Here is a 20,904-nt window from a genome sequence, read left to right as displayed (position 1 = left end):
TTTTTATCATTTTCACATAAATCGGTGCATTTTCGCATCTGGCACGCCCGCAACACCAAATATTGTGCAAACAATATTATTATTAGCAATTTGCTTCTTTATGTACAATCTTCTCCTTGGCCTTTAGAATCTCGACGATCAAAGGGATGAAAATGATTGAGGAAACAAAATGAAAGAAGTCAAGGCTCAAGTACAGTGTGTGGTGAATATCAAGGTTCTAAAAAGCGTGAAGCGCCCCGAAGCGCGGATGTCGGGCTCTAAGCTTTTCAAGCTTAAGCGAGATTAGCACAGGCTTAAGCGTGAAAAAACGTTTTTTATTTTTAGTGTAATTGTAATTATCTCAAACCAATAAATAGATAAAATAATACATAAATATGATAAATTTAAGTCTGATGCATTAATTCTCATATTTATAAAAGCATAAAAATCTCAAAATTACAATCTTTATTTGTTTTTGCAACTAGACCACATTAAAAAAATGCTAAATATTTGTCAAATCATTATCAGACATACTTAATCATAATTAAAATTTACAAATAAACATCGAAATTATAAACCTAATTTATTATTTTAAAATAAAAATACATACCTTCAAAATAAAAAAATTTAAAAACAAATACATGCGATTAATTGTTCTTAAGCACACTTAATTAAATACCTTAATTATGCTTAATTCGGTCAAACTACAGTTTAACCGTTTTTTTTTCTAAGCGGGGCATTTTTTTCGATCTTCAAGCTTAAGCGTGCTTAAGCGGAGCTTAAACGAGCTTTTTAGAACACCGAGAATATACATGCAGAAGCGTAGCCAAAAACTTTTAATATGATGGACGAAATTTTGTTTCGATTTTTGATATTATCTCAATATATTTTGTAAAGTTTTCTTTAGATATAATAAATAATTCGCACAAAATAATTGCCTAATTTGACAACAAAATATCCAAATAGAAACCATTGGATAAAATAACTCCAATACTCATTATTTCATATTCACTCCTATCTTTCCAACATATGTAAGAACATTTTTACAAAATATTCAACTCAATATTTAAAAAAATTGAGTAAAAGTGAATTAATAATCTCAACACACAATTAACAATAACATTTAAACATCACACCCAGATTTTATCAAACCGAAAAAATTCATATTTGTTAATAAAAGAATAACTTCATTAATTTATTCAATAATAGGTTAAAATTATTTATATTCTGACCATTTAAAAATTATTGGATTAACTATTAACAAAATTTGGCCCAAAATTCTCACTGGGGCAAAAGCCCAGCTTTGCTCAATGGCGGAGCCACATTAATTTTTTTAAATAAATTATATGTAAATTTTGGATTAATTTGATATTAATTCGGGTATATCAATTTAAAATATTAAAATATTCTAACGTTTAAAATTTTAATTCTGATAAAGCCATATTTCTGATGCGGCCATTGCCTTTGCCCACACATTAGATCCGCCGTTGTATACATGCACATATAAAGAAAGTCTTCTGCTTGTATTTGAGAAGATCGAGTCTTGTATTTTTTGTTATTCGATTACTTCTTACTTTATGCTCTTGATGAGAAGATTGAGATGGATAAATAACTATTTGTAATTTGTTTTTAATGATAGCGAAGTGCTCGATGAAGATCGAAGTGGAATAGGACAGTTGTCCGAACCATTATAAAATCTCGATGTTGCTTCATTGTTTTTCTTTTTAAAATTTTGGGCATGTTATCAATGTATTCTCTCGAAGTGCGATTAATCAAGAACACTCGATCATTAAGGCTGTCGTGAAAATAATCATTCAAGAGAGATTGTTTAGATATTTTTTTGTTGTAGATGATTTATTTAGATTTGAAAGATTTATTATCAATATAAATATAACAATATAAAATTTTTATAATGTTATTTTCTCATTTAAAAGAGTGATTGAGTTTAATAGAAATTATATAGGAGTATCGACTCTTATGAATTATCTCCATTCTTCTATTTTTTTTAATTATTTATAAAAACAACCTTTTTTTAATTAAAAGTATTTTTAATTCTCAAACACACATTTATTTATATTTTTAAAAAAGATATTATTTACCCAATAATTTCAAACAAAAATGAAAGCAGGAAACAAAAATAGTTTCGCATCCATGATACCAACCGGTATAATAAACACTAGTAAAAGATGTACACATATTTCATACATCATTATTATTTTAAAGTTGATCAAATATTACTAAACAATTAACACGAAATTATTTTCAATTTAGAAAAATTGTTCAATTTAAAAAAAAAATTTTTTATAGATTTTTTTATGTAAAATATGGAGTGACTTGAGGAGTTTTTAGTAGGATAATAAGGATAATTACAAAATTAAATATTTTGGTGTCTTCTAAGATAGTTGCTCTAAGAAACTCACACTTAATAATATAGTATATATTATAATTTTAAATAACAATTGAATTAAAAATTTTATTTAATTTCCATAGCTAATAAATTTATATTTTGATTTTAAATATCAAAGTGATGAATTTTTTTATTCATTTCTTCATGATTATATATATATATATATATATGTATAAATAAATTATTATTGTCAATGAGGTATTGATCCAATTGTTAAAGTTGTAGCTTTGATCATGGTTGGTTTCAAGTTTGAGTTATAAGCACGGTTAATTTATATTTTTTAGTTCAGAACAATATAATTAGGCAAAAACTTATGTAAGATGATCTCACAAGTCGTATTTTGTGAGACGAATATCTTATTTGGTTCATCCATGAAAAATTATTATTTTTTATGCTAAGATTATTACTTTTTATTGTGAATATCAGGTTGATTCGTTTCACAGATAAAAATTTATGAGATCACAAGAGACATACTCTTATAATTATACTCTCAAATAATTATTAAGTTTGCAATTTACAACATATATAATACAATATACGATTACAGAAAAACTGAAAAGAGGGAGTTTGAAAAGAGAGGGGTTAACCCGCTCAGGTCCTGCAACGCTTCGAAGTCGTTACCCAGATTAGGCTAGTCTTCTTCCGCCGCCGGATGAGCAGTTGGCGGAGTCTTGTTCTCCGAATCGGAGAGAATTGCTCGGAGTATGGTGGAAACACTGACTACAAGGACCATTTGGTTAGTCCTTACTCCTTGTGCTACTTCCAAACCCTAGTTCTCTATTTCTGAATTCACGACCAAGAAATTCTCGTTTGGTTGCATTCCGTTACTCTTGTCTCATTTTCTTGACCAGACCTCAATCTTTGATGCATTGGTTGTTTTATATTTCAGGAGACCTGTTTTGGCGTTGTTCGCCGTGAATTGTTACATTCCAGTGACGATATTTTACCCGTATGGATTTTTCCATGATTTTTATGCTATTTTGTTTATTATTTTATCAATTCTGTACTAAATTTCATTCCTTCAGTTCGGCAGTTGTTTTCTGTATTTACTTCTTTGGCTCGTTGGTTCATTTGAAACTATTAGCATATCGATTGGATTAGAGGCATGTGACAAGTACAGCTCTGCTAAATCAGTTGCGAAGTCGAATTTATCCTCTCATCCACATAGATTTGGTTATTTAATGTCAAATGAATTATATGTTCTTTTTTCCTGAATATTTTTAAGCCCAAGTTGCTTTATTTATATATTTTGGCAGTTTCTTCTCGAGTGTGCTGAGCAGTTGCCGCACAAGATACCTTTGTATGCAACATTGGTACGCAAGCCTTTTCTGCTTAAGTTTTATTCTGCTTAACTTCAATCCTAACTACTTATATTCATTCTCTTGCAATGTGCTTATATGTGTTGAGACATTCTACGTCCGTATGGTCACTATGGTGTTTGTATGTTGCTGTTTGCTGGTATATTACTAATCGTCTAAACGATGAAGATTTGTTTGAAAACCGTTGCAGTAAATTGAGACCGAAAAATGAATATAAGATGGCCAATATGTAGTCTCACTTAGATTTTTGGGGATTTTCTTAAGATATGTAGTTTCAGAACACCTATTAGGTTATTACCATTCAAGTTGCGGAGGTTGGATAAATTTAAACTATCAAATTTTCATGGAACATATATCTGGGATGAGAAAATCTGAGAATATGAAATCAAGCACTCTGGAACTCTTTCCTCCTGCCGTTAAATAGCTTTTTTGCTTCGATTTTTGAATCCTTTTTAATATTTTAATTGCAGAATGTCTATTGACTATTGACTATTATAATTCAAGTTGCAAGATGGTCGAAAGAATTTAAGTCATCAAATTTTCATGGACGATATATTTGAGCATAGGACCAATTGACCAAACCAATCTAAAAATAGAAAATCAAGCATTGATGGAACTCTTTCCTCCTGCGGTTCTGAATTCACTTTGAATCCTAAATCCTTGTACAATGTATCATCTTCTTTTCTTATTTTTTTGAAATTCATAGATCTGTTGCACAAATCTGAAGAAAATATTGGAGATTGAGGAAGTTAATTTGCTGAATCTGGGTGTTTGTGCGAACAAACTTTTCTATCTTAGTAGGATTTTTTATATGCCTGAAGAGCAACCAACTCCTGCTACAACTGCTGTTTAGATTCAGTGTTGCATGTGTATGTTTAAATTCAATCTGTATAAATTTTTTAGTCATGGACAGACACATCGCAATGCTGTCAATTTTTTGTGCACAATACCATATACTAAATGAAATTCTCTTATAATTGTAGGTTGGACTCTTAAACTTGGAAAATGAAGATTTTGTCCTGAATATTGTTGAGAGGATTCATGCTAATTTGCAGGTTGAAACCAAAATTGTGAACTTTGTTTTTGATGTTTTTTCCTGCATATCTATCTTCGAAGTGATGCTTCTGATCTCTTTTTTCCTCCGTCCCTCTTTCTACTCTCTTTTCTCACGAAACCCAAAAGAGATGTGTCCTTGTGAGGCGCATCTACCAAAAAACATATGTATGCATGCCTGCTACCTTGATCCCAAAGTTGGGGTTTATTTTATTGCTATGCTGGATCTGTAATATCTGCTGCAATCATATCAATTTCCCAAAATAGACTTCTGCTGGAAGTTTGTATTTGGTAGTCTTTACATGAGATGACTTTTCCTATGCTTTATTGCACTTAAATTAGTTTCTTTGGGACCAATTTTGGGAAACTCACTGGTTTTTTGTGTCGACATCAATTGCTCTCTGCCATTGGCTGTTAATTTCATTTTAACCCCATTTATTGATATTTTTTCCCTTACCGACTGTCAGGCTGCTTTAGACGTTGGAAATTGTAACAGGATACGTGTACTTATGCGCTTTCTGACTGTACTGGTATGTTTTTTGTGACTCTTTATTGCTTGATGAATACCTCTAGGCTCTATCCTTACTCTTTATAGTGGACTGTAAAACCACCTCATGTATTACGGCTATGCTTTGTACTGGTAATGCTAAATATAATCTGCAGTTACGTAGTTACTCTTTATCGTGGACCGAAAACCAACCTCATGTATTGTAATGCTAAATATAGTCTGCAGTTACTCTTTATTGTGGACCGAAAACGAACCTCGTGTATTACAGCTATACTTTGTACATGTAATGCTCAAAGCGATGATCTCCACTGGATCTTCATGCATCGATACCTCTGATTTGCTGAGTTTTTTTTGCATTACTTTTATAGGAAGTAAAATAAATTTAGTTCTCATGAAGCCTGCTCATATGTGTTCTGGCTTCATATATGTTCTATATTGTTCCAAATACAAGGAAATATGCTTCTTTTTTTAAAAAAAAATCGTTGTGATCTGTTAATCTGGAATAAAATGAATTTGAAACTCATGTGGCTACTCACGTGCTGTCTCAGGCTGACTATTTACTTATATTATTTTGAATGCCATGACTTAATTTTCTTCTGTTCGTTTTTTTTGTAGTTCCTTGAAACTTGAGACTGACGTTTCGACATTTTATAAGAATCATCCGAGTCTTAATATAATTCATTGACTTATAATTCCTTGTTAAGTGATAATAGAATCAATCCTTTTTTTAAAATGAATCTTATTCGTACCAATTCCATTTCTTTTTCTTTTTCCCCTTTTCTGGTCTATGGAATGCAGATGTGCAGTAAAGTTCTCCTACCAAGTTCGTTAATTGTTTTATTCGAAACATTATTGTCGTCAGCAGCTACAACAGTTGATGATGAAAAGGGAAATTCCTCTTGGCAAGCCTGTGCCGATTTTTATATAACATGCATTTTATCTTGTCTCCCTTGGGGTGGAGCAGAACTTGTTGAGGTAAATCATTCATTTTTGCCTTCCTTCACGAGTATTGTGTGACTCTAATAATTGGGAAGCTGTCAGTTATTTTTGGCTTTATTAATTGATGTTCGGTGTTCCTGTGAGAGGCAGCATCCTCCCCCACCCTCACCCCACCCTTGCTGATAGGCATTCTCATGTTGATAATGAACTCCTGTTCTTGTCTGATGGAGGCACCCAAGATGCCCGTTAAATGAAACAATTACCTTTTGTATAGAAACAAAAACTTGTAGAGAAAAATAAAAATGTCAATTACTTCATTTAGCTCGTTCATATTTTACTTAAAAACTTTTGGTCTTATGAACCTTTTGCAATATAAGAATATAATTCCTTAGTCTATGGCTATCAATTTCGTTCACTATTGTAAATGTCATGAAATAAACAATCACGTATGTGAGTAAGGCTTAGATCTGATAGCGGGTTGGTATATAAAGTAGATCAAGTTGGAGAAAACATGACATTAGGACAGCTTGAATCTTGATAGACAATGTACTTCTTCGTTAGTCCGTTATGAATCCCTGGATTCAGAGGCTAGCTTTTTTTTTTAATCTGAATCCACGACTTATCTAGAAAATATGAGAATGGTGCTAAACAGGAGCGCCTGAGTTTGCTCTACAATTTTATTATGCAGTGATTGGTATTGGTGTAAGTTCGTATCTAGATAGCCTTTTTGTTTGGAGAGAATAATGATCGTTGTATTGCTTTTAGTTATTCTATGTCTCTGCTAAGTACGTCTTCTTGGAAGTTGGTTATGTTTCTTTATGGAATGCTATGTCCTGCATTAGTGCTTTCAAGGAAAATTGTCTCGTTGTCTCCTGTGAAAAAGTAGAAGTTATTGAGGAACCTTTGATTTTCATTTGTGTAACATGGGCTCTTTCCATGAGTGTTATACATTTGCTGTTTAGATTGTATTCAATCATCTTGTCTACTGCTAATTTATAGCTTCATATTTGATTTACATATTTTTAGAATGTTAAGTCTTTTGAAATGGGATTTGGGTATGATCTTGAAGCCTGATAGTTGTATACAATGACGTAGTTGTTAAAAACTTACAACACACAACAAAGCTTAGTTCTTGCGTGAAGGCACAAGCCAAAGCTCAAACTTTCTAGTGAAGAGTGTACCATGGCCATGAAACTTTTCTTTGCATGCCTTGAAGGCTTGAGTTGCACTTGAAACGTTCCTTGAAAGTAAAATGTGGGACTTCAATGTACAATTTATTGCATCCCCCCCTCATTTTTTTTTTCTCATAATCTTATAATTATTTGTTTTGTTGATATTCACTAACTTGTAAAGTATGTCGATACATGTAACATAATTTTTCTTGAATTTAAATATCATAAATAGTAAAAAAATAATGCAACAAATCATAGGACTTACAGAGTTCGACCACGATGGTCTTCTTCATCCATGTCATAATGTTTAGGGGGCTAAAACTTTAATTAATTTCTCTCAGTTGAAAATACATATACTCACTTATTCATAAATGCTACATTATCTTGCCATGAATGTAATGGGAAATCTATTCTCTGATGAAATCACCATAAAATAATATCAAATACACATAATGAGTTTATTCTAAAATACACACACACACACATCATAAGTTTGATTTTGCTATCAAACCTGATTCTATGCTATTTTCTTTGATTTCTGGCACTTCCTCTCAAATTGGCCATGGAATATTCAATTGAATCAATAATTTTGAAGAGCAAAAATTTGTTGGAAAAAAATATTGTATGATGTTTTTCAACTAGAGAGATAAAGAGTGGACATATGGAGATCTCACATTTCATTTGAGCAGCAAAAAATAATTTCAAAATTGTGCCGGTTAGAGTGTAGATAAGTGGAGATAAAACCAGCTGATAAATAATCACGGGTAGTTGAACTGGCTTATAAGCCAGACAATCGGAATAGATTGTTAAATTCTTTCTTTTTTTCTTAAATAGATTTATACTCGAAATTCCGACTTTGTACCAAGTTCAATTTTAAATGGTAGCAATATATAAAAAAAGAATGTAATACAACACAGGATTTAAATTGTTCGACCATGATAACATATATCCACAACTTAATTGTCCAGGTTACTACTTTATGAGTTAAAATTTCTTGATTTGAATAGTGTAAGAAATCCTTTCTGTAATCTTAGCGTGAAAAATAATATTTAAACTATATAATCTTAATAACATCAAATTCAATTTCGATAATATATTCTTGTTGCGATAAGATGCATACGGCTCCTCACACATAGGCTCTAGGCCAACTATGTGCCTTTAATACAATGCAATGCATGGGGGTTAATATTTTTATTTTAGTTGCCACAAAGTTAATTTATTTTCTTTTTTGCACTTTTTCGCTTTTTTTTAAAAAAAAATTCTGGTAAATGTTTTATGGTTATTTGAAATTTATTGTTTGTTTTGTCTGATTTCCAGCAAGTCCCTGAGGAGATAGATAGAGTTTTGGTGGGAATACAAGCGTACTTGAGTATCAGAAGGCACATTTCTGACACTGGTTGCTCTGCATTTGAATATAATGATGAAAGGAATCAGGATGATAGCCAAAAAGTATGTTCTTTGCAGTCATTTTATTTCTTAAAATTTAGATGCCTCTTTTCTTTCTCTCTTTTCTTTTACTAAATGAAACATTTGCATGCAAATCGGTACAAGTCTTCACAAGTATTTGACAAATGATATATTCTATTTTTAATTGTTTAATGTGTGCATCTTTAGGACTTCTTGGAGGATCTATGGGACCGGATTCAAGATCTTTCCACCAAGGGATGGAAGGCGGATAGCGGTATGGTTACATTTATTTTTGATTTTATTAGTTTCCTTAATCCGTCAAGATGGCCAAACGTCTGTTATTTATCATACAAAATTATATGTATATTTAACAACATTATTAGATTTTTTCATATTGTGGACAAAATCACCTATAATAAATGTTTTGCAAATTCATTCAGAGACCTGATATTTCTTCTCATAGATTTTATCTTTTTATCGTGTTCTTAAAAAGTCTTGCCTGAGTTATATTCTTACTCCAGTTCCCAGACCCCACCTTTCATTTGAACCACAGCTGGTTTCTGGAAAGTCTCATGATTTTGGCCCCTTGAACTGCCCTGAGCAGCCTAATCCCCCGGCTGAAGTAACAGGGATCACTTATGGCATACAGAAGCATGAAGCTGAATTGAAATATCCTCTGCGTATGCGCAGCCTCAATATTTTTCCTTCTAGTAAGACAGAGGTATTTTTATTACACTGCATTTGGTATTCTCATGTCTGAAGCTAATAAGTGTGAACTTTTATTGCTTTAGATTGGCTTAGATGTAAATCTTCAAGGCAGATATTATTATAGTCAATAACAAGCAGTTTCTTTTTTGGTCTGTAGTATGAATCGGTCATACATTAATGACATCTTTGGGCTACACAAGTTCACATTATGATTACTGAAACATTTTGATTTTCAATATCTTCCAAAACTTTGTTTTTGATTTTCAATTCAATGTTCATGTCTTGCTTAAATGATTTTAATGTAATTACTTTTCATTTTGTGATCATTGGTTATTTAAGTAGTGTTTTACCATGCTTGAAGTGCCGTAATGACTGGATAAAGAAGTAATTCGTTGGGCTATATTGATAGCTCACTAGGACAAGTTCCAATCTGTTTTTCATCTTTGAACAAATATTGAATTTCATCCCCTTTTTTAACTGCTCCAGGGGTATGAGACACAATTTGGAGACTTCCTATTAGTATTTTCTCTGAGTTCTGTGTTTTTTCCTTGATGAGCTAGAAAATATTCATAGTAATTTGGAACCATTAATGCTTGTTATAATCTACGTTACATGGATAAGGGTACGGGTTATCGTATCGAATATAATACGGATACAGCGATACTGCAAATTTTGATAATATAAGACACGTTACGGCTAGGATACGACGATTATTAAAAAATATATAAATATTATATATATAAATTTAGTATTAAAAATTAAAATTGTAGAGATATAAATATTTATGTAAATATATTGTGGAAGTATGTATACATATTTATGTAAATATATAAAATGTACAACTTCAGAGCAGTTGTTTACAAAAAAAAAAAGCCAAAAGTGTCCAAATCGTACCTACTGGTCAATACTAAAAAATTCAACGACACGGATTTTGCCTCGGATACGCGTGTCATATCTGAGTCTGATACTTCAGAAATTTTTTTAAGGTGTCCGTGCATCATAGGTTATAACAAGTCACATGAAGTTTTACCCTAGTCAGATGTTCAGAAAGTGGCAACTAAACAACCATATATCGTAGTGTTATTGTGCTTTTGTGGCTGGTCCTTGCTGGTGTTGTGTGAATGTTTGCACTTTTATCAAAGCTTGATGATTTTTTTATAGTTATTTTTGAATACATTACTCGTGGTTGTCCATTTTGAGGTAGCACTTGTGTGCTTTATCCTTTGGCACCTAAAGTTTGCCCTTGCACAAAAAGTATTTGGATTATCTTACTGTCATCGACTCATTGTGTTGGTGGATTTGCATTGATAAATTTTTGTGGTTTATCTTTTCATTAGTGGCTCATCTCTCTTTTGTTCCTTCAGCAGGATTTGCAACCTATAGATCGGTTCGTTGTGGAAGAATATTTACTAGACGTGCTTTTATTTTTAAATGGCTGGTTAGTAGATTTATTGATTTTGGTTTTCTAAGCTACATAATTTACCCTGTCGGTTGGACCATTGAATGATTGTTTTTTGCTTCAAAATATATTCTTTTTTCTGTTCAGTTAATAGTAGAGCAATTTCTTTGAAGATGCCATCTAAGAAATGTTTGGATTGCTGGCTTTGGGAATTGAAATAGAGGTTTAGGAATTTAGTTTTAGTTTCCTAGATGTTCTGGATGTTTCTATTGTGACTTTGTGTGACTTGTTTTGTTCTGGGAGTCTTTGATAGCAAGGGGACAATATTGATGAAAGAAAGTTTTTTGGTAAAGGCAAATTAGAGATTTGCTTTTAATGATATTGAATTTTAGATGGCTGGAGATCTGTTACCATACAGGCTTCGTTGATTAATTTATCGATCATGTTATGCTCTTGATATGTTATTTCAATCAAGGTGTTGCAATTCTTCTTGCCGCATTATACCTGTTCATATTCTCAATATTTCTTTCCTGAATTGAGTGTTTATAACTTGTTGTGCATGTGTTACCTCTTTTTGTGCTATTGTATGGTCATGCAATAAATTTTATATTTTGCTGGAGTTCTATCTAATTTTTTTGTTTTTGTTTCACGCAAAGCTAGTCGAAAGGAATGTGCTTCATCCATGGTTGGCCTACCTGTTTCCTTCCGATATGAGTACCTTATGTGTGAGACAATATTTTCCCAGGTACCAACTCATGGTACTCCAATCTTTTAGCTATGATGGTGCTCCAACTTTTTAGCCATCGCCCTTTCTTTCTTATGCAGTTTGAGCTTGATTGCACTGAATGTTTATTCATTTGATGTTCTGAATTGAATTTTAAAAATTGGTTGGAGTGAGACCTATGTTGTAAGAGTATGCGAGGTAGTGGTTGGACGAGGATTACACATGCGGAATTCAGTTTGATAGTTTTTGGAGTTCTCTTTCTATGCTTAGATTGAATAGGGCACATGAAATCGCATTTCACTGTAGGTGCACCACCATGTTCATCACACTCCAGAAGATCAACAGGATTTGAAATATATTATCACTATGTGAATCGCTGGAGATAAATAGTAGTACACGGGGAAGTAGTAGATGCTATGATATTAACTACAATGACAAATTTGCAATAATGATAATAACGAGAAGTGAGGGAGAGAGAAATTCCCCCGACGAGTGAGTCAGAGTGCTACCTTCTTTTAGCACTTGTTTCATATGCATTATGTGATTTTCATTTGTCTTTATGCCTTGCAGATTCTCTTATTACCCCAACCCCCCTTCAAGCCTATCTACTATACCTTGGTCATCATGGATCTATGCAAGGTATCGATGATTTTTCCATTTATCCCATTTTAGTTGCACATATTTACCACTGTGTAAACATATTTTGATATATTGTTGGTTAGTAACGCCTGTCAGGTGCACTTACGCTAAAGTATTATTGCAGGCTCTTCCAGGTGCCTTTCCATCTGTTGTAGCGGGGGCTGTTCGTGCTCTTTTTGATAAAATTGCTGATTTAGACATGGAGTGCCGTACACGCCTTATCCTTTGGTTTTCACACCATTTGTAAGCCAACATTTTGAATATTTTGATTTGCTAATTGCCTTTTTTTGCGGTTAGATGCTTAGTGTTGGTCCTTCTAATGAAGTCATAGTCTGGTTCTTCTGATTTGCTATCTAACAACGCTACAAATGCTATTAAGTATTAATGGTACATTTGGGTGCCGAAAAAATCCAGCTTGCAAAAAATTATTTGCCAAGGAAATGACCTGGTGAATGGTATTAACCAGCTCGAAGACTAACCCTGTAATTGAATGATGTAATTCTTTTTTCCCCTTTCTTAGAGGCACTGCATAAATAGTTAGTAATTACTTGGTTTTCAGAGTCTATTATTGTGTTTAAGAAGTAAAATATATTAATTTTTATGATTTCCTGGTTGATTTGTGTAGTAATTGGGGCTTTTGACCCCAAATTCTCTTTCCTTCCTCGAAAGAAAATTGTATGTTATTGGTTCGCCACTTATCATCAACAATGGTTCCTGCTTGAATGTGCCTGCTCATCTATGTTAAGTTTGTAATCTATGTTAAAAATTACTTTTACCATTTGGTGGCATTTTTGTTGCAGATCTAATTTTCAATTTATTTGGCCATGGGAAGAATGGTCTTATGTACTTGACCTTCCAAAATGGGCGCCTCAAAGGGTGTTTGTTCAGGAGGTTTTGGAAAGGGAAGTGCGGCTATCATACTGGGACAAAATTAAACAGGTATTTTATGCCACCAATCATTTACTTTTACTCTTCGATTTTGTATTAAAATGTGTCGTCTTATTATTCACCTCATATTGTGCTTGCATGGTTCCATCATATTATTGAGTGAATTAAAGGTCTAAAATTTATTTCATTTATAGGTTTTGATTAATTTATTATTATTATTTTTAAAAACTTTGCATAAAGAGTGTTGAGAGTGCTCCTGTTTTAGAGGAGTTACTTCCCCCAAAAGGTACGCCAAATTTCATATACAGTGCAGAAGATGCAGATCAAACTGAACTCAGTCTCTCCGCAGAGCTCAATGGCATGGTGAAAGATCGATTAACTTCTCGTGAAATTATCTCATGGATTGAGAGTCAAGTAATTCCTGATCATGGGCCGGATATTACTCTCAGAGTGGTTGTTCAGACTCTTCTCAATATTGGTTCAAAAAGCTTTACTCATTTGATTACTGTCTTAGAGAGGTATTGCCAGGTCATTGCAAGGATTTGTTCTGATCAGGACAAGCAAGTTTTGCTCTTATCTGAAGTGAGTTATTTCTGGAGAAACAATGCCCAAATGACAGCCATAGCCATTGACAGAATGATGGGGTATCGCCTTGTATCTAATCTGGCAATCGTGAGATGGGTATTCTTGCCACAGAATGTTGATCAATTTCATGTTTCTGATCGCCCCTGGGAGGTATGATTTCAATTAGCTTTTGAAGATTTTCTTTACTCTTACTAAGTTCCTCCTTTTAATGCAGTCACCTCACATAACCATTTTAACCTGGTTTTTTTAGTCGCTATTTGATTTGATAAAGCATCTCTCTAATACAGGTCTTGACAAATGCGGTTAACAAAACATCCAATCGCATTACTGATCTAAGAAAAGAGATATCAGTCCTAAAGAAGAGTGTGGTTTCCGCTTCTGAAGCTGCATCTAAAGCACAATCTTACTTAGAGGATGCAAAGTCAAAGCCTACTCTTACCCTTGTGGATGGTGAGCCGGTTCTTGCAGAAAATCCTGTGAAAATGAAACGTTTGCAATCCAATGTTGATAAAACAAAGGAGTCCGAGATTTCTTTGCGTGAATCCTTAGAAGCAAAAGAGGCTCTTTTTGCTCGAGCTGTCAATGAAATTGAGGTATATGGTGTTACTGCTTGGTTTTGGCTAAAAGATAATAACGCCAAATTTGAAATCCCTTTGTCCCTGTAGGAGAGAGTATTGACCTCGGTGAATCATTGATGGACATGCAGGAACTATTTATTTTCTTGTACAAAAACTTTAAGAACATATTGGCGGAACCACTTCGGGATACAGAAGGTACCTTGCACCCTTCTCACGAGGCAGATGAAATGGCTATTGACGAGGAAAATTCTCCTGCAGCGGAGGTGGATAGTGCTTATGAAAGACCACAAAAAAGGTGCCTTCTTTTCTTAATCCTCCATTGCCACATATATCATTGTACGCCTATTAGTTACTTCCGGGCGTGTCTGTCTGAGTGTTATATATATTACACACAAACTTTTCATGTTCCTTATTTTTGGTTTTGGGAACATTTGTAGTCATCCCAACGGTAAAAGCACAAGAATTGGTTGTAATGTTGGTGAGAAGGAACAATGGTGTCTGTCAACCTTGGGCTACGTTAAGGCCCTCACTCGTCAATATTCTTCAGAGGTAATGTTCTTCCTTGCCATGCTTGGTACTTGTTAAGCACAGTTTTCATCGTTGTCTGATCTTTTCTGTAGTTTTCCAGTAATATTCCGAACTAATTTCGCCTCCCTTTTGTTGTTGTCACAATAGATTTGGCCTCATATCGAGAAATTAGATGCCGAGGTATTGACCGATGACGTTCATCCCCTTGTACGGAAAGCTGTATACTCTGGTCTGCGTCGACCAGCTGATGGCTTTTAATGTCGTTTTTGTTTGAATTGATGATTTACAGTTGTACCGTGAATGGATTCGATTTACTCTAGTTTTAGTCTCTATGAGCTCATTATGAACATAGCTGTAATGCTTGGAGGAAGTCCCGACTTATTTCATTCCATGCTTGATTTATCAAGATGATCCACTTTTTTTACCGTCAGACTGATTTGGTTTTTTTTTTAATTAATAAATAAGACAAATAACAAAAAGAGTTACCAAAATATCAAAAAAGAAAAACGAATTTCTTTTAAAAATATATATTAAAACGGTGTCCAAGATTCCAGCTCCATGAAAAATTGAACGAGGGCCTGAGCTCAAACCCCGGCTTCTACGTTAAATCTTTTATTGTTTGGTTTATATATATATAATTTTCTAGATTATCATTGTTTATTATGATTATTAACAAGAAATAAACTAAGAATTGTCAATTGGGATTGGCTTAATAATGTCATTCTAAATTGATTATCGGCGAAGATTCACGACAATGGAGGGAGACATCGAGGTGGACAAGAATTTCCCCTTATTTCACCGGAGAAAATCTGGCGGCGCCGCCAAAATATCACGACCTCCCAAACCCTCCTCGCCGGTTACCGCCGCCACAATTGAAGCACCAAAATCGTTCGAAAAAGAGTTAAACCCTGACCCAACTCCTGCCCACGTCACCTTCTCGGACCTTGGCCTCGCCGAATGGGCTGTCAAGACCTGCAAGGAGCTGGGCATGAAGCGGCCTACTCCAGTCCAGCAGCATTGTGTTCCAAAAATCCTATCTGGCCAGGACGTCATGGGCCTTGCCCAGACCGGTAGCGGCAAGACGGCGGCTTTTGCGCTCCCGATTCTCCATCGTCTCGCCGAGGATCCATACGGGGTTTTCGCTCTGGTGGTGACTCCGACTCGGGAACTGGCGTACCAGTTGGCGGAGCAGTTCAGAGCCTTCGGTTCAGGTTTGGGCCTCCGAGTGGCGGTGGTTGTGGGTGGCATGGATATGATAAACCAGGCCCAAGCCCTAATCCAGAGACCTCATGTGGTGATTGCTACTCCTGGCAGGATTAAGGTTCTCATTGAGCAAAATCCTGATGATATCCCTGCTGTTTTCTCCAAAGCCAAGGTTGTTGATCTTACTTCCTGGCCATTAATTCTTCTAGTTTTTTTTTCCCAGTTTCATAGTTATATACTTTTTTTATTTCTATTAATCTGTAACATTATCTTTTCCATGGAATATAAGTTATCTTACGGCTGAGATATATCATGAGTGCAACGTATATCTGAATGGTAAGTTGATTTTTTTGCAGTTTCTAGTTTTGGATGAAGCAGACAGGGTTTTGGGTGTTAACTTTGAAGCGGAATTGAGAGTTATTTTCCAGTGCTTGCCAAAGAATCGACAAACTTTACTATTTTCGGCTACCATGACGAGTAATTTGCAAACACTGCTTGAGCTTTCCGCAAATAAGGCATATTTTTATGCTGCATATGAAGGGTTGAAGACTGTAGAATCTCTGAGACAGCAGTATATTTTTATTCCAAAGAATGTAAAGGATGTTTATTTGCTCCACGTACTAAAAAAAATGGAAGAAATGAGTGTTCGATCTGCCATAATTTTTGTCTCCACCTGCAGGTACTATTTCTTTTTTGTATCCACGAGTTTTTAACTACCCATGCTTTTAATTCGTTTCAGTTGAACATCTTGTAAAATGTAATGATTATTAGGTTTAACATAGTCTAACATGTGTGGAGTGAGATCCTGTGAACGGTATATTTTGGTGTGGATAATGGAAGACTTTGTCTAAGGAACTGCTGGATGCAATTTTTCATTCACAGCTTGCTAAATTGTCAGATATAGCCATTTATGGTCAAAGCTCTGTGGATTAAGATGAATGTGTGTGCTAAAAATAAAATTTGGCACAACATGGTAAGCCCATTAAATTCTTGAGAAGCCTAATATACGACTAGCTTATTAAATTTGGACAAAGAATGATAATCAATTTTTCTGGCTAAAAATTAGTCTGAACGGATAACAGTTTGATCCTAACTTGGACGTTGAGGAAGTTGGGGAAGGTGGGGAGTTAAGCAACTTTCACCATCCAAATATGCAAGGGGAGTAAACAGAGAGAAGGGACAACAAACTCATAAAACTCTACAGCAGCAACTCTGCAAATTTCTAGTTCATCATTCAAGTCTTTTTAATTTTTTTATCATTCAAGTAGCTTTTTCTTCTGTTTTCTACGATTTCCTTTTCATTTTATTAGGATTTCTCTTGATTTTGTATGTACTTAAATCATGTTAAGAATTTCCCTTCAATTTACGGTGTTATTTCCATCATTTTCCTTTATTTTTGGTGATTTTATATTAGTTCTGGAGATTAGAACTTATGGTTAAATTTGGTTCTTAAGTCGCTTGGCTTTGAGGAGTTGGACATTTTCACCTTTCCACTCAAATTTTGATGGTAACAGAATGAAATGACACAACTACTGAAGTTTTGATGGGCTTTCATGAAATGGAAATGTAGACGGAAATAAAAGTTATTTGAGTAGATATTCTAACAGAAACATTTTTTTTCCATTTAAGAATGTTGATTCGCTAATTAAAAACAAATAAAATGTGTTATGTGGTAAGTTGTGACGAGATTATCTTTATTATATGGTGTTGTTCGCTAATTAAAAACAAATAAAATGTGTTATGTGGTAAGTTGTGACGAGATTATCTTTATTATATGGTGTTGGCCCCATTCTTGAATTAGCCTCTGCATTTATGTGTACTGTCGTTAAGCAGGAGTTGTGAGCTTCTGAGTTTATTGCTGGAACAGCTTGAATTTGAAGTTGCAGCATTGCACTCTTTCAAATCCCAATCTTCAAGGCTTTCTGCATTGCATAAATTTAAATCTGGTCGGGTCCCTTTATTAATAGCAACTGATATAGCCAATCGCGGTTTGGATATTCCCACTGTAGATTTAGTCCTAAATTACGATGTTCCCAGGTATTTACCGCCTTATTTTTTACATTTAGTTGTGGACTTGTGGTAGCTTTTCTCTTGATTAATAGTAGATGTCTCATTTCTATGTAGATATCCAGAAGATTACGTTCACCGAGTTGGGCGTACTGCCAGAGCAGGGAGAGGAGGCCTGGCTCTTAGCTTTATCACCCAGGTATGAACAATGAGATCCTTCTTTTTAATCAATTCTTTTTATATTAGTGTTAGTTATTCGGAGTGATGAATATCAGAGGCTTCTGGTTTTTGTTGGCATTGTTAACGATTTTAATATTATTGCAGAATGATGTAGATCTTGTGCAGGAAATAGAAGCTGTTATAGGAAAACAGTTGGAGAAGTTTGGGTGCGAAGAAAAGGAAGTGCTTGAGGATAATATCACAAAGGTAAGAGCATATTACCATTTTTGAGTAAGTATGCTATTTCAATCTTTGGAAATGTCTCCTCACTTCTGCTAGCTGTCTTCCAAATTGTTTGTGCTTTATTCTTCAACGAGTGGTATTTCCAGAATCTGCCATGAGAACTAGGATGAAAATATGTCAGCCACTTTTTCAATTTCAGGTCTACAAGGCTAGACGGGTTGCAACAATGAGAATGATGGATGATGGCTTTGATGAAAAAGCCAAAGAGCGAAAAGCTCAGAAGTTAAAGTCATTAGCAGAGAAAGGCCTATTGAAGAAGAAGAAGAAGAGCAAGAAAAGAAGAAGAGAAAAGCCGAGTCAAGATTTAGCCAACATTAGAATGGACTAGATTTTACTTGCAGAAGGCATATTTTTTTAAAAGTATATGGGTTAGTTGGCCGAGATTACTTGTTATTTTGATGCATCGCAAGAGATTCGAGTGCTGAATATCGAGGATTGCCTAAAATTTGAAGGAAATAGTCACCTGACTGGAGCTGTCAAAGTATACTAAGTCACAGGTCGATCTCAGGCAATAGTTTTTTGGTATGACTCTCGTTGAATTGTCTTCATTTCACAGCCTAGTTCTGGCTTAGTGGTTGGACTCGTGGAGTTAAAAGTATATTCCATTTCAATTTTACAGAATTTTTTTATATGATGTGCATTAATAGTAAGAACTTTTATGTTCTTGTCCTTGGTGACTTGCTGTAATATGTGATTCGGAGAAGATTCTAAAAGATCACTCAGGGGCGTCCTTGTTATTCTACTTGAGACTTTATGACATGCAATTTTGGTTATCATGAATGAATATGGATCCATTTATTTAATTTGAATGGATGGTTCTTCCTCCTCCAACATTTTTGCTGTCCCATCCAACCATTTTAAAGAAAACATATCTGTTAAATTATCAAGATTATTTTCTCTACAATGAATTTCAAGAAAATATGAAACAGACAGTAGGGGGATTGGATTAATCCAGTTGCACTATTAGTTTTTACTTTAATCATACATTGTAATATGTCAGAAGTTGATCCTACAAGGCTACAACATAAAATATCACTTTTACATTTCTGGTTAGTGCCGGTTCGAGTAAGGAATACCAGGTAATAGGTGTTAGTCTCCCCCTCTCAAATGAAAAAATGTCGACTTTTTGTTCCCTTTTGATTTACATTGGAGCATTCGTGTCCCTTTTCTTTTATAGACTGTGGATCTTGACAGAAATTTTATTTATATTTTTTATTGAGCGATAACAAAAAATTCGTTTATATTTTTTAAAAATTCTTATTTCTACAACCTTCTACCCTCCAAATCTTCTCACTTGATAAAATTTTTTTTATGTATGAAGGAGTGTTTCTTCTACTTTTAAAAGAAATTATTAAATTTATGGATTACGAAGAAGAAAGAAAAATAAGGAACGAATAATGTTTGAAAATAAAAGTGAAAAACTGATAGTCAAAATTAAATAATGTTTGCTAATCAATTTTTAGATTTCAATTAAATTATACAAAAATTAACGTATAATTTATATTTAAGAAACACATAAAACTAATTTTTTTAAAATTTCAAACACTCCTAAAGTTCAGTTTTTCTAAATTCTTATTGTAGATAACGTTTTAGCTCAACTAGGTTAGGAAGCACAATCTATCTTCTCTAAATAAATACACATTATGCAAATAAAATTTATCATGTGGACCATGCATACATGTTTCAAATACTTCCTTAAAATCCTCATCCATCGCATAAAATTCTCTCACATGTCAATAGAATATATGTGTGAAATCGTATACTATCAATCTCATGAAATTATGTCAAGAGTAGGTCTCTTGTGAGACGGTTTCACGAATCTTTATCTGTGAGATGAGTCAACCCTATCGATATTCACAATAAAAAGTAATACTCATAGCATAAAAAGTAATATTTTTTATGGATGACCCAAATAAGATATCCGTATCACAAAATACGACCCGTGAGACCGTCTCAAACAAGTTTTTACCTTATGTCAATAATATTATGATGCCGATTCATTACTTCGAAAAAAATAAGGTGATGTTGTCAAATACGTGACCAGATTGAAGTGCTAATCCCTGTCATGCTGCTCATATAAAATAATTGTAAATATTATTATATATTTACTCGTATATAATATGAATCATAAAAAATATTATTTTTTATATTTAAAATATTATTTTTCATTTTAAATATGAATCAAATCGGTATAATGTGTCTCACATGTTTATATACGCGAGATAGTTATGAGACTTATGGTACACATATCAGGTTATACATGTGAGATAGTTATGAGACTTATTGTACACATATTTGTAAAAGGTTGTGTCGTTATTTTTTTTTAATTGGTCTTATGGTTTTTTTAGTTTGTGTATCATTTGGTGTTCATTTACATTTTCGATGACATATACAAAAGA

General features: G+C 33.8%; 2 protein-coding genes across 3 annotated transcripts; both read left to right on the top strand.

The window, feature by feature from the left end:
- Positions 1-2,931: 2,931 nt before the first annotated feature.
- LOC142548997 (nuclear cap-binding protein subunit 1-like) lies at positions 2,932-15,222 on the top strand. 2 transcript variants are annotated; one of them, XM_075657701.1, is made up of 19 exons: positions 2,932-3,122; positions 3,276-3,335; positions 3,643-3,699; positions 4,689-4,760; positions 5,226-5,288; positions 6,065-6,241; positions 8,695-8,826; positions 8,992-9,058; positions 9,306-9,505; positions 10,860-10,930; positions 11,552-11,636; positions 12,186-12,254; positions 12,379-12,497; positions 13,055-13,193; positions 13,383-13,877; positions 14,015-14,320; positions 14,434-14,600; positions 14,743-14,854; positions 14,981-15,222. In XM_075657701.1, the coding sequence occupies exons 1-19, from the start codon at positions 3,039-3,041 to the stop codon at positions 15,089-15,091; spliced, it is 2,586 nt and encodes an 861-aa protein (XP_075513816.1). In that variant the 5' UTR covers positions 2,932-3,038; the 3' UTR covers positions 15,092-15,222. The 2 variants fall into 2 exon arrangements, with proteins under 2 accessions (XP_075513816.1, XP_075513815.1); XM_075657700.1 differs by having other exon boundaries at positions 10,857-10,930.
- Positions 15,223-15,504: 282 nt separating this feature from the next.
- LOC142548996 (DEAD-box ATP-dependent RNA helicase 36) lies at positions 15,505-19,252 on the top strand. Its single transcript, XM_075657699.1, has 6 exons — positions 15,505-16,208; positions 16,393-16,715; positions 17,870-18,073; positions 18,161-18,242; positions 18,368-18,469; positions 18,645-19,252. Exons 1-6 carry the CDS (start codon positions 15,588-15,590, stop codon positions 18,831-18,833), a joined length of 1,521 nt encoding a protein of 506 aa, XP_075513814.1. The 5' UTR covers positions 15,505-15,587; the 3' UTR covers positions 18,834-19,252.
- Positions 19,253-20,904: the final 1,652 nt, after the last annotated feature.

Source organism: Primulina tabacum, chromosome 6 (assembly GCF_025594145.1).
Source record: "Primulina tabacum isolate GXHZ01 chromosome 6, ASM2559414v2, whole genome shotgun sequence".
NCBI lineage: Eukaryota > Viridiplantae > Streptophyta > Magnoliopsida > Lamiales > Gesneriaceae > Primulina > Primulina tabacum.
The sequence above is the reverse complement of the archived record's forward strand: the minus strand, read 5'-3'. Positions and strand labels throughout refer to the sequence as shown.